Here is a 15,531-nt window from a genome sequence, read left to right as displayed (position 1 = left end):
GAATTAAAAATACGGGTGTTGACAAGTTGGTATCAGAGCCATTGTTTGACCTTAGGAGGCCCTAGTTAGAATGGACGTCTGAAAAACTTAGTTTCAAAACAAAGGAAGTGAATATTTATGAAAACTTATTCTCACTCTTATCCTTGAGATCTTTTCAAATGAGAAATCCATGCTCTACTTTTCCTTGTAATTCTACATAAAATTTTGCACACTCGATCACTTAATTACCTTACTCATCCTAATTGCTCACAGATGGAGTACCACTATGAGTTCTATCAGCTTGGCCACGGAGGAGACCTAATGTTCGAGAAGGATTTGGAGCAGCTAGCTGAATATCTAGAACGCCCGTATCCCGAGTTCTTTGGAGTGCCACTCAATAATCAGTCGGGAAGACAACCTCAGTGGGAAGTTACTGCAGATCTGAGAGGAAAGCTGGGAGCCCCAATTTGGAAACCATATGGTTTTCTGTGAGGGGGAACAATTGGAGGGATGGAATAGCCAAAGCCATGCAAGAAGCACTTGCCCGTCTGTGTGGACAGAATATGAACAAGATCAAGAACACTCGGTTTTTTTACTACCCAAGACATGACCCCATGGGAAGGCCAATAACCATGCCACCGCACCCGGAGATGAACCACTATGTTGCATACCTGGACTTCATGCTGTACAAGACCCGCAAGGAGTTGGACAACGCCCGCGCCTTTCACCAAGCACATTACCCATGAAGACGGAGAACCCACCATTCCGGATGAAGAGTCGTATCACTAGAACACTTGCGTAGGTGTGAGTTTGTATCCGTCCCCTTTGTATCGTAGAACGAGGAAATGGTTCTTAAAACCATTGGTGTGTTAGTTTGTAATGTTTGTTGTTTGGAATGAAAGAAAAAGTGTTGTTGGTTTTTACCACCTCAGCACTACTCAAGTTTTAAACTTTTCAAACTTAAACCAAACAAACCATAGAAAATTCCCTCTTATCTTATGATCTACCTCAATGTTCAGATGGCCCCTTCAACCCGCAGCAACAACCAAGATGCAATGCTGCAGATGCTACAAATGATGATGGCAGATAGAGAAGTCGAAAGAGCTGAGCGGCAAGCCAACCTTGTCGTACTGCAGCAGATAGCCCAGAACAACCAAGGACATGGACCTCATGATCATCCTGGATCTAAGTTGAATAATTTCCAGAATACTAACCCTCCAATGTTTAGCAAGACTGAAGAGCCATTAGATGCATATGACTGGCTCCAATCAATGGAGAACAACCTGGAAGTTGCATGAGTCGAAGCTGCTGAGAAGGTGTTGTTTGCCACCCACTATCTGTCAGGACCTGCTAGAGCCTGGTGGAACAGTGCCCGTGCAATGAATGCCGGACAGATGATGACTTGGGAGGACTTCAAGCTCACGTTCAGCAGATACCATGTGCCACCGGGTTTGATCAAGATGGTGAGAGATGAGTTCAGAGAGCTCAAGCAAGGAAGGATGTCTATGGTGGAATACCGTGACAGGTTCCTTACTCTGTCTAGGTAGGCCCCGGATGAGACAAACACCAATGAAAAGAAGAAGGAAAGATTTCTGAATGGACTGCATGATGAGATGCAGACAGTGCTAGTGAATATCCAGTTTACTGACCTGGAAGCCCTAGTTGACTCGGCCATTCAGATGGAAGGAAAGCTCAACCAGGCCAATGAGAACCGCAAGCGCAGAATTATGAACCAGAGTGGAACCAGCAATACCTCAAGGTATCGCCCCAACTCAAGTGGAGGATTTGCCTGCCCCAAGGACTGGAAGCAATGTTGTCCCCATTGCCCAAAGGACAAGTCAACTGTAACCTGTTATGAATGTGGAGTTACTGGTCATTACTCCAATGAGTGCCCCAAGAAACTGATGAAGACAGCCCCAAATACCGCTGCACCTGCCCAGCAACAGCGCCGTGTCTCAACTGGAAGGAACCCGAACAAGCGCAACGGTTGTTTCTACCGCATGAGTGCAACAGAAGCCCAGGAAGCACCCAATGTCATGCAGGGTATGTTTTCCTGTTAACCCATTTGCCCAATATCTCTTAGGATCCTAACTTTTCTTAAATCTCGGGACGAGATTTTGTTTAAGGGGGGAAGGTTTGTAACACCCCAAAATTTCAAAACAAAGAAGAATCAATTTCCATTCATCAAAAGTTTAGAGTCAACAAAAACTTGCCTGTTTCAAAATCTTTTCTACTAGGTGAATGAGCGAATGATTGCTTTTGCCATGATTGTTTGCTTGAAGTGTTGAACATGTTTCTAAACCCTAAACGTTGCCCCTTTTGAATCAAAGAGAAACAAAGAAAATAAAATAAAATAGAAGTAGAGGCATATATGAGCATATGGCCATATTGGCAAATATTGGCCTATGCCATGTTCTACCTTGCTTAAATGGTTTGAAAACCTTAATAAACCCAACCTAGTACTCACCAAACCAAAACAAAAGTGAAAATCAAAACAAATAAAGAGAAAAATGAAAAAGAAAAGGCACATGTGATAATGGTCACTTGTGAAAATTTTAGCATGATGCCTACTTTGAGCCCCTTTGGTTATTCTTTTCTACACCAAACCTCATCATCTTTTTGTCCAGATCTATAGTACACATAAAAGTGAACAATTTGGTGTTGACCAACCTTGCTTGATTCAAATTCAAATGATTTTAAAAAGCATCCAAAGTGGCAACTTTGAAACAGATTCTAGATCACCTCAAATTTGAATCTCACCAAACCAACTCCAATTTTCAAACCAAGGCCATCAAGAGGTGCCAAACTTTATTTGAATCACACCCATAAAGTATTTTGGCAAAATTAAAATTTTAATTTCTTGCGGCCATTAACACGAACACCTTATGTGCATTATTCACTAGTTGGTAAAAGTGAGAAAATGATCCATTGGATCATAGCCTAAACCCTAGAGCTGACCTTGGCTTAGCAGGGCTTTGTACCCTCCACCATATCCCCTGCCCAAACCCAGTACTTGCTAGTACAAAAGTGTGGCATGGCAAGCATGCCAACCATTGACATTGGCCACCTCTAGCCCTAGACTTGCACAGCCCATACCAATCCATTACATCATGTCCTGGAGGTGCCCTGTACTCCCCCTCGTCCAACCATGCAAGCCCAATGACAAGGCGCCAAGGAAAACGGCCACCTCGACCTTGCCAAGTCCATGCCCGTGCACCACCCGCGGACACGACCACGGCCCCGCGTGCACGCTGCGAGCCAGCACGTCTCCGTGCGCCACCAGCCCCCTCTCACTCCCCTGACTCTGTCTGTGCTCGCCCTGGTCGAAGAGAAGCCTTGTAGCGTCCGGAACGCGACGTGCCCAGGGACGCCATGACGCGCCAGGACGCGCATAGACGCCGACGCGTGCACGCCAGAGCGCAGCCTCGACCCATCGCCTCAGACCTCCCCGTGACCTTAGCTTCTGCCTGACGCATCGCCCCAGTACTAGGAAGCTCCCAGACACCTCCAAGTGGACGTCGGCGCCCTGTAGCCATCGTCACCGTCGACGTCCTACGCCACGGTACCGCACAGACACCGACGTCGCCCGAGCCATCCCGTCCACCTCCTGTTGCGCAATGACGCTCACAAGGACCGCCAGACGACGCAGCATCGTCCTCGCTCCTCGCCCACGTCTCTCCGCCGCTCTAGCATCGTCGACACCAACGACCTACCGGTGACCTCCGCCCCTCTCGCTCGCTATAAAAGAAGCCCTTCCCGACCTCCATTCCTCACACGACCTTGCTCCCCTCCTTCCTCTCGCTCTCCTCGACCACTTCCTCGTCCACATTGTCGCCGGAGCCACCCCAATTTGGCCGGAGGTCGTCGCGGCAGTAGCCAGAAGGAGGCGACGATTCCGACCACCTCTGCCGCTCCCTCGACCCTCGCTGGACTCGCCGTCGTCTTCCACGCTAGTTGCCCACCTCGCCAACCCTTGCCGGACCTCCGGTGAGCCTCCGACCCCCTAGGTTCGCCGCCAGTAGGGTTTGCGCTCGTCGTCGACGACGACGAGCCTCAGCCGTTGATCTGGTTTCTAATCCCACGGCCACCGTTCGCATACCGTCTCGGTGTGGTCAAGACCCACTGACGCGTGGGGTCCGTTGTCAGGCCGCCCGCGTGCATGAGACGCACTGCTGGGCCGGCCCATTCGCTCTGTCCCTGGCCCGTTTCGTTTTCCCGCCGAAGCCCACCCGTTCAAATTTCGTTTAATCTGTTTAACCCAAATTCAAATACTGGTTGCTCTGTTCAAATTTGAATAGAAACAAATCTACCAAGCCAATTGAGTTGATCCAAATTTTGTGTGAAATTAGATGAAATTATCTAGCCAACCCCACTGGTCTCAACCCTTGATTCATTACAGAACACTTGCAATAAAAATAACAAGGTAGTACCTTTTCAAACTTCAAACTTTTTTATAAAATCAACCATAATGATTTTGAGGTGATTCCACCTCTCATAATTCACATTTCAAATACTCTAATTGAATATGTAAAAATATTACATGGTTGTTTCATATGATCAGGGGCTAGATTCAAATAATGGCTATGTGGCTATTTCTAGCCCATTTAAATTATTTCAAAAATGGTATTTAAAACCTATGAGGTATAGCCTCCCATTTAAATAACTTTCCCAAGTAATTCAATGTGAGGTGATGACATTAGTCTTCATGAACTCATATGTTATTACTTGAGAATATTAAATCATTTCCAAAGTAGTATGTAAATTGTATGAGATGTAGTATCTCATTTAAATCACTTTCCCAAATGAATAAATATGAAGTGGTGACTTTGGTCCCCATGAGTTCATATTATATTATTTGAGGATATTAAATCTTAGTAATTTTCAATGAGAAGAAATTATTTTTCCCAAAACTAAATAGAGAAAACCCTAGTATTATGTTGGGTGATGATTGTGATGATGCTAGATCATCTTGTGTGATAAATAGTCTACCTAAGTATTGTTTGGTGATTGTATACCTCGTATCCGTTTATAGACGCTAGTACCGAAGGCTACGAGGAGGAGGAGGTCTTCTACGAAGACGAGGAGGAACATTTTGATCACTGTACCAACCAAGGCAAGCTCTACTAATACAAGCTATACTAGTGCAAGATACCCTTGCCATACTCTTGTGTTTAAGGATTTGTCCAAGCCCAAGTTTTTATCTTGCAATCTTTTACTTTGTTTATCAAGGCTTATTTTTATAGTTAACTTTGGTCTAAATATAGAGTACCACAAGAGCTTCAAACTTAGCCTAGAGAGCTAAAATTTAGTTAACACCCCTCATGACTAGTTGCTAGTGCTAAAAATAAAATGGACTACTCTAGGTGGGAACATGTGAATCAAATGACTTTGAAAATCTTAGAATGATGAGTCATTCTATTGAAAGTTTTGAATGTGAATATGACTTTGAAGTGACAAGGTGAACTTGACAAAAACTGATGGTTGGGTTCGGATGCGATACCATTCCAACTTTAGAGTACCCCCACAATACCTGATAATGGGTAAGGCTTAGCTGAAAATTTATGTATTTTAGTATGGGTTCCCTCTGAACAAGCGTCATAGAGGTTATGCTGAGGCTACCTCCATTGAAAGTAAAATGACGTGAAAAGGAGATGAATGTCCTACCCAAGCCCTGTGCAGTTCCTATGAGGGAAGATTGCCATCACTAGGAGGCCAAGCTCATAGGGGAGGTGCCTATACTAGGGTATGTAAGTGAAAGATTAATGGTTGATGATCCGCATACTGAGTATGATGATTCAGGGCTATCCCTGACGGATGTAATCAAAAGTTGTGGCACAAGAATACAACCTCTGCAGAGTGTTAAACTATTCGAATAGCCGCGTCCGCGGTCATGGACAGTTGGATGGCCATATTGTTCTGTTGTCAGATGTTTTCTAAAAATGAATGGTGACTTGAAAGGTGAATTTGACTTGATCACAACAGAGTTGTGGGAATGACACTAATGTTCCCACTTAAGTATTTTTAGGTCAATAAAGAGTCTTTGCTATAAAGAGTTTATGAAATAAAACTGGCTTTGTGCAAATAAACCTAGAAGCTTAGAAAATCCATTAGAGCTATTAGTACTTCTATTAGTGTGAGTTTGCGAGTACTTTAAAAGTACTCATGGCTTTGTCTCTGGCTATTCCAATGGCCAGACTATGAAGAGGAGAACCAAGTACTCGGAAGGTGGACAGCAGGATGTCTACGATAACTAGGACTACCTCCCGACGTCAAGCGTTGCTCGTGGAACAGATGGGCCGCTACTACGTTTCTTCCGCTATGTGTTTTGTAATTGATCCTTAGATCAACTGTTGTTTTAAGACTTGGATCATGAGATCCTTTGTTGTAAGACTATTATGGTTTGTAATGAATGATGTTCTGTGATATTAACTTATTATGTCTCGCAAAAACAATCTTCCTGGGATTGCGATGTACGGCATAATAGGCATCTGGAATTAAAAATCCGGGTGTTGACATGCATAGTCCCAAAATTTATTATTGATTGATTCATGATTGTGATTATTGCTTGTTCTCAAATTATTGGTATCTAGTCACCCTCTACACTTTAAAGGTGTCATGGTATTTATGTTTTGCTACTTCATAAAGGACAAGCTGAATACCACTTTCTATGTTTTCGCTATGCCCATAAGCAAACAGTTGCTTTCAGTGCATTATTATTCATGATCTTTTGTTTGAGTTACTTCTCGTGTTATAACATAGTTGCTAAGTTCTATTGAATTATATCTATCATGCCTATGTTTAGAGTACTTTGATCCTAGCTCGCAATGCTTTACAATAACTTGATCAAGATTGTGTTGGCTGCATGTCATCTCAAAAATTATTTTTGTTATCACTTACCTACTCGAGGACGAGCAGGAGTTAAGCTTGGGATGCTGTTACGTTGCAAACGTATCTATAATTTTTGATGCTGCATGCTTGTTTTACACCAATTTCTATATGTTTTGTCTACACTTCGTGGCACTTTTATGCATTTTCTGGGACTAACCTATTGACAAGATGTCACAGTGCTAGTTCATGTTTTTGTTGTTTTTGTATTTCAGAAAAGTTGTACAGGAAATATTCTCGGGATTGGACGAAACAAAAGCCGAAGATCTTATTATTCCGTAACGAAGACGAAGCCCGGAGGAGAAACATAGGGGCGCCACTGGGCGGCCACACCACCCCATGGCGCGGCCAAGGATGGGCCCGCGCCATGGCATGGTGTGGGCCACCCAGGCGGCCACCGACCTCGCCCTTCCGCCTATAAATTCCCTTCGATGCAAAAACCCTAAAACAACCAGCCTCCGTCCATGAAAAGTTCCGTCGCCGCCGCCATCGTCCAGACAAGTTTCGGGGGTCAGAAGTTCCTGTTCCGGCACCCTGCCGGGATGGGGATTGAACCCCGGAGCCATCTCCATCGACTCCACCGCCTCCTCTTCGACTCCATGATGGTTCGTGAGTAGTTCCCCTAGAGTACGGGTTCTCGGCTGTAGCTAGTTGGTACTCTCTCCCATGTACTTCAATACAATGATCTCATGAGTTGCCTTACATGATTGAGATCCATATGATGTAATCGGTGTTGTGTTTTTTGGGATCTGATAAATTGTGGAATTGTGATCAGATTGTTCATCATATTATCATAATACTGTTATTTAAGATCTTTCATGCTCTCCGGTACTTGTAGTTACCCTGATCAAGTAGTTGCCTGTATCTCCAAGAGGGGGTATTTATGCTCGATAGTAGGTTCATGCCTCTAGTTTTCTGGAAGAGTGACAATAACTTCTAAGATTGTAGACGTGTTGTTGCTACTAGGGACAAAACAACAATGTTTTTTCTAAGGATAATTCTATTGTTTACTTTACACACATTGCTTAATGTGATAGTCTGTTGCTTGCAACTTAATACTGGAAGGGGTTCAGATGATAACATGAAGGTGGATTATTAGTCATGGACGCAGTTGGATTACGGTCTATGTATTATGTTGTAATGCCAAATTAAATACTAAGTAAGCTTTATCTTATCATATCATGCATTGTCATGCCCTCACAATTATTAATTGCCCAACTGTAATGTGTTCATCCAACACATGTTATTTGGAGAGTTACCACTAGTGTAGATAGCTGGGAACCTCGGTCCTTCTTCCATCATCATTTCTCTACAGTCAACTCCGCACTGGAATACTTTCTGGTGCCATCTCCTCTGTGTTACTGCTACTGCTGTTGTGTTACTATTGCCATTTCTCTCATATTATTGTTGCTTTCACATCACCCCTGTTACTAGTGCTTTTCCAGGTGCAGCTGAATTGACAACTCCGCTGTTAAGGCTTATAAGTATTCTTCGTCTCCCCTTGTGTCGAATCAATAAATTTGGGTTTTACTTCCCTCGAAGATTGTTGCGATCCCCTATACTTGTGGGTCATCATCGTACTGACGCAAGGTGGAATTTTCACGGGTTAGTTGTTAGGTGTACCGACTCTAACAATGGAATTCCTAGACCTAGTAAGTTGCATGATTCGAGTTGTGGACTAGCCAGATTTTATCCCGCCAAATACTGTCTGTAACTGGCTGCTATAAAAGTGAAGGTCGGGTTGACTCGGAACCAAGCTGCATGATGTGGATTACCAAGATGTTCCCTCACGTGGTGATATGGTTCAAAAGCATGGTCGTGCGCAAATCGTTTAACTCTTAACCGAGTCGGTGCGACTAAGTGTTAGTCACCCATGAACTATATATCAATGGGACGAGAAGAGACAGCTTTGCTACACACGGTCTGACACCGGCTCACCGGTAGCTCAGCACTAGTGAGGCCAAAGGGAATTGGCCATATCGACACGTTGAAGAGGGAAGTCTTAACGACTTCACAACGTGTGGGAGCCGACGCGTCTTGCTAGAGACCACTACCGACTATCGGTTTGGTTGCGACTCACAACGAGTGGGCAGTACGTACAAGTAAGTCTCAAATTGTGTCTAGTTCGTTGGAAGCCTGCGGGGTCACACTTAAAGGCAAGGGGCTAATTGGGTTGGACCTGGTTGTGCCAACTGGCAGAAATGGAATATTCCGAGCATGTAAGGGGAGTAGATGGAGAACTACATTGACTAGGGTTTAGGGAGTTGGACCATGGAAGGTAAGACCATACCCACTCTGTCTCCCTATATAAGGAGGGGACTGGCGGTGGACAAACAAATGCAAGTGACCGCGAGGGTTTCACTGGATCCTATCGCATCTCCCTTAGTCCCCAAGGCATCGGGATGAGACTAGCACCTCGTGGCGTTGCTCCCACCCATATGTGTGGATACCAGTAGATATAGTTTGCGTGACCTGTTGAGTGAGAGAGAGAGAGTTGGGTCGCTATCTAGCCTAAGCTGGAGTTCGCGGGAACCCGCATGAAAGAATAGAGATCGTAACCTAGAGAGAGGTTGCATATGTTCTACGAATTTTCTTTAAATTCTCTAACGGTTTTAGGCTATGCGGAAATGTAAGTGAGCCTAGTAAAAGCTAGGTGAGCCAACCTAGATGATGATACAAATTACTTCAAAGCACGAAGGATATGACATATATAAATATGCAAGTAAAGAGCTAAAAGCTCGGATAGAAATTACCGAGGAACGATGGAGATAAAGATGTATCCATATGTTCCCTTCCTTGGGAGGAAGGTGCAACGTTCAAAACAGCATATGCTTAGTCGCGCTTAAGCGCAAAAGCGAGCGAAGCGTTGCCCTACCGCTTTGTTTCAGGCCTGAGCGTGAGGTTAAGCGGTAAGCGTGATTAGGTGGTGAGATTAAACGCTGAGTGATGATTAGGCGCGTGGAAGCGAGGCAAAGCGGAGAAAAGCGCATCGCTGCGCGTCCATGATCGGAGGCAGAAATTAAAATTTTGAGGTGCTAGATAGGAGGGGAAAACGACTAGATATGATTCCCTGGCACCCCAATTGACCACTCCCCCACCCCCGAGAGAGAGAGAGAGAGAGAGAGAGAGAGAGATAGAGTGAGAGAGAGAGAGAGAGAGAGATGGGAGAGAGGCGGCGAGGCACCCCGATTTCGCCGGTGATGTTCCTCCTTCACCGCTGGTGAATCCTCTCCTCTACTGCCCTCCACATCTTCTTCCAGGCCGCTGGGACTATGTTCCCCAAGCAGCCTCCGTGTCCCCTTCATTCCCTCTCCGCCGAGCGCCCAGGGCCCCGGATCGAGATCGACCTAGTCGATGCCAGCCGCTGCCGCACATCAGATATCCCCTTTCACGCTGGGCTAGTCGTGTGTGTTGCTGTTGGGCTACTCGTGTGTGTTGGTTGCTATTTTCTACACGCTGGCATGCTGCGCTCTTGCTGCTGGGCTGAGTTAGATATTTATGGCTGTTGTTGCTGGGCTGAGTTATATTCTTAGGCTTAGGGCTGATTATAGTCTTGTGTAGGCCCAATTTGGCTTTCGTGCTCCCGGCCGTACGTTTTTGCCCTGCACGCTTAAGCTCGCTTAAGCAGCAGTTGCTCTAAGCAGTGTCTCACCACTCGCTTTACGCTCAGCGCTTTTTTGAACCTTGGGAAGGTATGTAACATAGGACAGGTGTGAAATCCCATGAAGGGTTCCCAATGCCACGAAGCCTCATCTTGTTCTCCAGAGCCTATCCCAGAAATTGAATGAACAACTCACTCACTAGTGGCAGATGTTAAGGTAGCCTCCAAACCCTCAGAAACTTTCCACGGGGAAAACCACAAGCAGAAAGCCTTCATGCTGCCCTAGCCGCCTAGGGTTTCCCACGAACCCAAGAGTAAGAAGCAAACTCACACTCGGTGGGGAATATAATATGGCTTGGTGGAATCGTAGATCGGGATCTCTTCTTGCTTCCTACCAAAGGATTTGAAATTGGTTGGGTAGAATGGGAGATCCTCTAGCTTTGGTATTTCAGAAATGGAGTGAAAGAGAGAGAAAGAGATCAAATGAATAGAGTGAATGGTTGACCTAAACCCTCAAGGAGGAATAAAGGTTTTTTATAGCTCAAGGAAGTAAAGTAGCCGTTTGAGAGATTCTGGTCAAGCAGTTCTGGTGGTAAGTTAGCACAGCCGATTTTAACATAGGAAGTTACGGCGTACCGAACGGTCAACCGGTTCACACATACACCGGTTTGCACAGATGGTGTAACGACCAAGTCGGTGAACCGAAGCAAGCCGGTGTTGGTGTCGGTCGTTCTGGTCGCGGCTAAGCCAGACGCTGAAGCTTACGGGAACGCTACGATATAGCTTTTTGGTAGCGTTCCGAAAAAGGTCGGCGCCACAACCCTTTGTAGCCGGTTTGATCAGCAGTGAACCCGGTGTGACCCAAATATACGCCGGTTTCACAGAAACCTCTCAAAATGATTTTGCTCATATGAACTACACTCTCCTTACTTGTGTGATAGCTATATATGGTGGTAGGATGTGTATATGGCTTTGGTTACATCCCCATCAAGCTCATCAAGACCACCCTTCTTAATAGTGTGGTGTTTCCTATTTGACTCAAACATAATACAAAAGGAATAAGACAAAGCACCTCTTCTTTATCGAATAGGGGGGGGGGGGGGGGGTGTCTCCCGCCATCTTCCATCAATACTTGTGAACTCAAACCAGTAGGTACCATTAGGTTGCACATTTAAGTTTCGGCGTCATCATCAACCAAAATAACGGTTAAGGGTAAAATATCTTTTTACCACCGAAACAAGGAGGAGACTAGGAACCGGAGCAGACATGCAGACACGGTACAAGGACGACACTGCCCCCACAAAGCGCCATTAATTCCACAACTGCGCGTCTAGTGGTAAGATCTCATTGCTTACTTCGGCAGAACCGGATCTTAGGTGTTCATGTTGTTTCCTTCGAGTAGGAATGAAAAAGTTTTGTTCTTCACCGTAGGCTCTGACGTGATCCAACACTACCAAACCTGGCCAGCCTAGCTCCCAGCGGTGGATGGTGTTGCTGCCAGCGGCAGATTGCACTTCACCCAGCGGGCGGCGGCGTTGCTGCCAGCGGCATCCTCCAATGCTCCTAGCGGCCAGTGGAGGTGCTGCAAACGGCGACCGTGCTGCCATGGGAAGCGGTGTGAATGAGGTGCTTCCAAGGGGAGGGAGGTGTGCTGCCAGGCGGGAGGTTAGAGGCGCTGCGAGCGTTGCAACAACAAAGTAGTTGTACCAGTTACCCTGTAGAGTGGAAATTTGAGACGACGCAGAAATGTAGCATGGTTTCTGCCTATCCATGTGGCCGTTCTGGTCAGAATGTCATCAGTGTTTGCCCAGTCAAGCAGGCCAGGTACAAACAGATGCATATATCAGCACACCTGAAACAAGGTTGGGAATCTGGAAGGGGTCTAAAATTCGGATGTAAATTCCAGCCTGAACATTAACGACATACATGTTACAAAAGAATATGAATGGCCTGCAACAGTTAGGAAGATTCACAGGCCAAGAAGGTGATTGCTACAACATATATCTACACATAACCTTTTTCGAAAAGGATCTACACACAATCTACATACACTGTTCTAAGAACCCGCTAACTGCACAGAGCCACACATTTTCGCTTCCGGACCTTCCAGTTCCTAGCTCCTACGCTCCTCGATGACAGAAGGTGTAAGCACATACACGGTCCGTAGGTTGTTGGTTAGAAAACAATTTACCCTCTATGTCTACGCTACAGTCTGTTTATTTGATGTCCTCGCCAATGAGGTCGAGTCCGACCAGCAAGAACGAGATGCCCTGGAACAGCAGGAAGTAGAAGTGGATCCCTTGTTTCGACAGCAAGCTCCGAGCGGCAGCGGTAAGGAGAAGCAGTGAGAGGGCAAGCTCCTTCTTGTATATTCGGTTGTACTTCTTGGGCTTCTCTTTGGGATTGGATTTCTCCTTGATTACTGCGTCAATGACTGGCATGGAGCCAGCCTTTAGTTGCTTCAGCCCCTTTGGCGCCGAGGCAGTGAGATCACCCTCTGACGATCGACCTGATTTCTTGGTCACGACCCACTCGTATGCGCTTCCCAGCTGGAACAGCCCGGAGATCATGGCATTGAACTTGGTTACAGACATGGTGTTCTCGAAGAGAAGGTATGGGATGATAAATGGGAACGATTTCGGTGCGGGGACGATGTTTAAGAAGGACATCAGCGCAGGGATGTAGCACACGACCCAATTGGGAAGCTCAGCTTCAGGCACAAACATTGTCATTGGGAGGATGATACAGAAGAGCGTGAACGAATAGAAAGGCAAGATGAGCTTGCGGAGCAGGAAGAAAAGAAATATCAGGTTGGCCTTCTTCCAGAATGCAATCTGCCATAACAAAATTTAGTTGCCGTTAGACACGGTAAGGAAGTACATTGTTATCTTTGGCAAAGGATAATATTATCTAAGAATTAAGGGATAGCCAGCGGAATCGAAAACAAGAACCTTGAGCGGGCAACATACACAATGGCATGCATTTAGGTTCTTGTTCTATAAGAAAACCTTAGTAACAGACAGATGCACATAATATTACACGTATGCAGACACAAAAAATCTAGAAAAAGTATCTGCAAGAGTTAAACACGATAGTAGATATTTAAGTTCTTGGTAACATTTCTAATCGCAGAACAGCTATCTCTATAATTATGCACTAGTTATAGAGCACTTAGCAATACCTTGCATCGAATGATGTCCAGCAAGCATAACCTAAACAGCTGCATTGGCCCCGAATGCCACCGGTGCTGTTGCTTCCGGTAAGCCTCGTATGACTCTGGTAATTCACATTGGCACTGCACAAAGATTGACACAAAAAATAGCATAAGATATTTAATTCTACTCACTACCAACAATGTAGCAAAATAATCTATAAGCAAGTGGACACGAGATGCACCTCGACATCGTTCAGAAAGACAAACTTCCAGCCCTTCAGGTGTGCACGGACAGCAATGTCCATGTCCTCCACCGTTGTTCGCTCCATCCACCCTCCTGAGTCCTCCAGGGCCTTGATCCTCCACACCCCAGCTGTGCCATTGAACCCGAAGAAGTTGATGAACACACCGTTCACCTGCTGCTCCACCTCAAAGTGGAAGCACAAGTTAATGTTCTGCAAGCGTGTCAATAGGTTCTCGTCCTTGTTCACAAATGACCATCTGGCTTGAACAAGGCCCAGATCCTCATTGTCCTGAAGCCACCACCCAATGCAAGAGTTGAGAATTTAAAATCACTCAAACCCACACAATCACATGATTCAACAACTGAATTCCAGCCTATATATGCTACCTTAAAATGTGGCACGGTTCGCTTCAGGAAGTCAGGGTACGGCTGGAAATCGGCATCAAAGATGGCGACATACTCATAGTCCTTGACATAGCTGCAGGTCATTGCCGACTTGAGGTTGCCGGCCTTGTAGCCCTCCCTAAGCACACGGTGGCGGTACACAATGCGCGCCCCGTTCTGCCGCCACTTCTCCACCTCCTCTTTGATCAACGCCTGCGTTGTCGGGTCATCGGAGTCGTCCAGCACCTGTACAAGGAGGCTGGACCTTGGCCAATCTAAGTTGCAGACCGCCGCAATCGACTGCTGATACACCTGAACGGAACAGAAGATGGCTATCATGATCAAACATCTGAATCTTCTGTGAAAAGATTGAAACTGTGGGGGCAATTGACGATTGTAGGTGGTGGCATGGTGGCAATGCAATGGTGCGAACCTCTTTCTCGTTGCACATTGGTATCTGGACGAGCACCATTGGGTAATAGCCGGCGTCGGGGTCCTCCGCATCGGGCAATGCTGGAGAGATGGGCTTGGGCTTGATGCGCTTGAGCAGGATGTAGAAGCAGCCAAGGCTCTGGACGAGCCGGTCGGCGCTCTGGACAAGGAAGAGCACGACGCAGGCGTCGGCGAGGAGCTGGAGCGGCGGGGCCAAGTAGGCGGCGCGGACGCGTACCCACGACGCGTAGAACGAGGCAGCGAAGACGGCGAGGGCCCCCCGGCCGTTGGAGTGGGCGGCGACCTCGACGGCGAGGAGGAAAACGGACATCAGGAGACAGGCTTTGATGAACGCGTAGAACCGGGACCGCCGCACCGCGTGGGCCGCCTCCTCCTCCTCGCCCTCGCATTCCCCCTGGTTGGCATCGGAGTCCGTCCGCCCAGCGGCGACGCGGCGCCGCGCGGCGCAGCCGAGCGTGACTGCGGCGGAGGCAAGCCACGCCAGGCAACCGGCGGCGCGGTGGGCCTTCAGGAGCAGCACCCACGTGATCTGCTTCGCGTTCTTCCCCCTCCGCCGCCGCCCGCCTGCTCCGGGCAAGAAATCCTCGCCACCGTCGACCTCGGAAATGGACCAGTTGGGATTCTCCATCTTGACGATGACCGGCGTGCCGCGGTAGGCGTCGCCGCCGGCAAGGCCGGCCCACAAGCCGCTCCACGGCGCCATCAACGGCCAGCCAACTCCCCCCACACCACCAGGCGGAGCTCACACCTTTCCTCTTCCCAAAATAGCAAACCCTGGTCTCTCTGCTCACTGCACACACACACTATTCCTGGGGCTCTCCACCTTTTGAG

General features: G+C 46.9%; 1 protein-coding gene across 1 annotated transcript; it reads right to left on the bottom strand.

The window, feature by feature from the left end:
• Positions 1-12,608: 12,608 nt before the first annotated feature.
• Positions 12,609-15,403, bottom strand: LOC124676809 (putative xyloglucan glycosyltransferase 10). The gene is made up of 5 exons (XM_047212837.1): positions 14,681-15,403; positions 14,251-14,559; positions 13,862-14,152; positions 13,647-13,760; positions 12,609-13,299 (listed from the first exon to the last, which is right to left on the bottom strand). The coding sequence occupies exons 1-5, from the start codon at positions 15,401-15,403 to the stop codon at positions 12,682-12,684; spliced, it is 2,055 nt and encodes a 684-aa protein (XP_047068793.1). The 3' UTR covers positions 12,609-12,681.
• Positions 15,404-15,531: the final 128 nt, after the last annotated feature.

This window comes from Lolium rigidum, chromosome 7, assembly GCF_022539505.1.
Source record: "Lolium rigidum isolate FL_2022 chromosome 7, APGP_CSIRO_Lrig_0.1, whole genome shotgun sequence".
In the NCBI taxonomy this organism is placed as follows: Eukaryota; Viridiplantae; Streptophyta; class Magnoliopsida; order Poales; family Poaceae; genus Lolium; species Lolium rigidum.
This window is presented reverse-complemented; position numbering and strand designations above follow the sequence as displayed.

Bases quoted from the DNA above. Each gene is read 5' to 3' on its own strand.
- LOC124676809 (XM_047212837.1), bottom strand. From the start codon at position 15,403: ATGGCGCCGTGGAGCGGCTTGTGGGCCGGCCTTGCCGGCGGCGACGCC. The intron at 14,560-14,680 runs GTTCGCACCATT...TGTTCCGTTCAG, and splicing joins CAATGTGCAACGAGAAAGAG to GTGTATCAGCAGTCGATTGC. The intron at 13,761-13,861 runs GTGCATCTCGTG...ATCTTTGTGCAG, and splicing joins TCTTTCTGAACGATGTCGAG to TGCCAATGTGAATTACCAGA.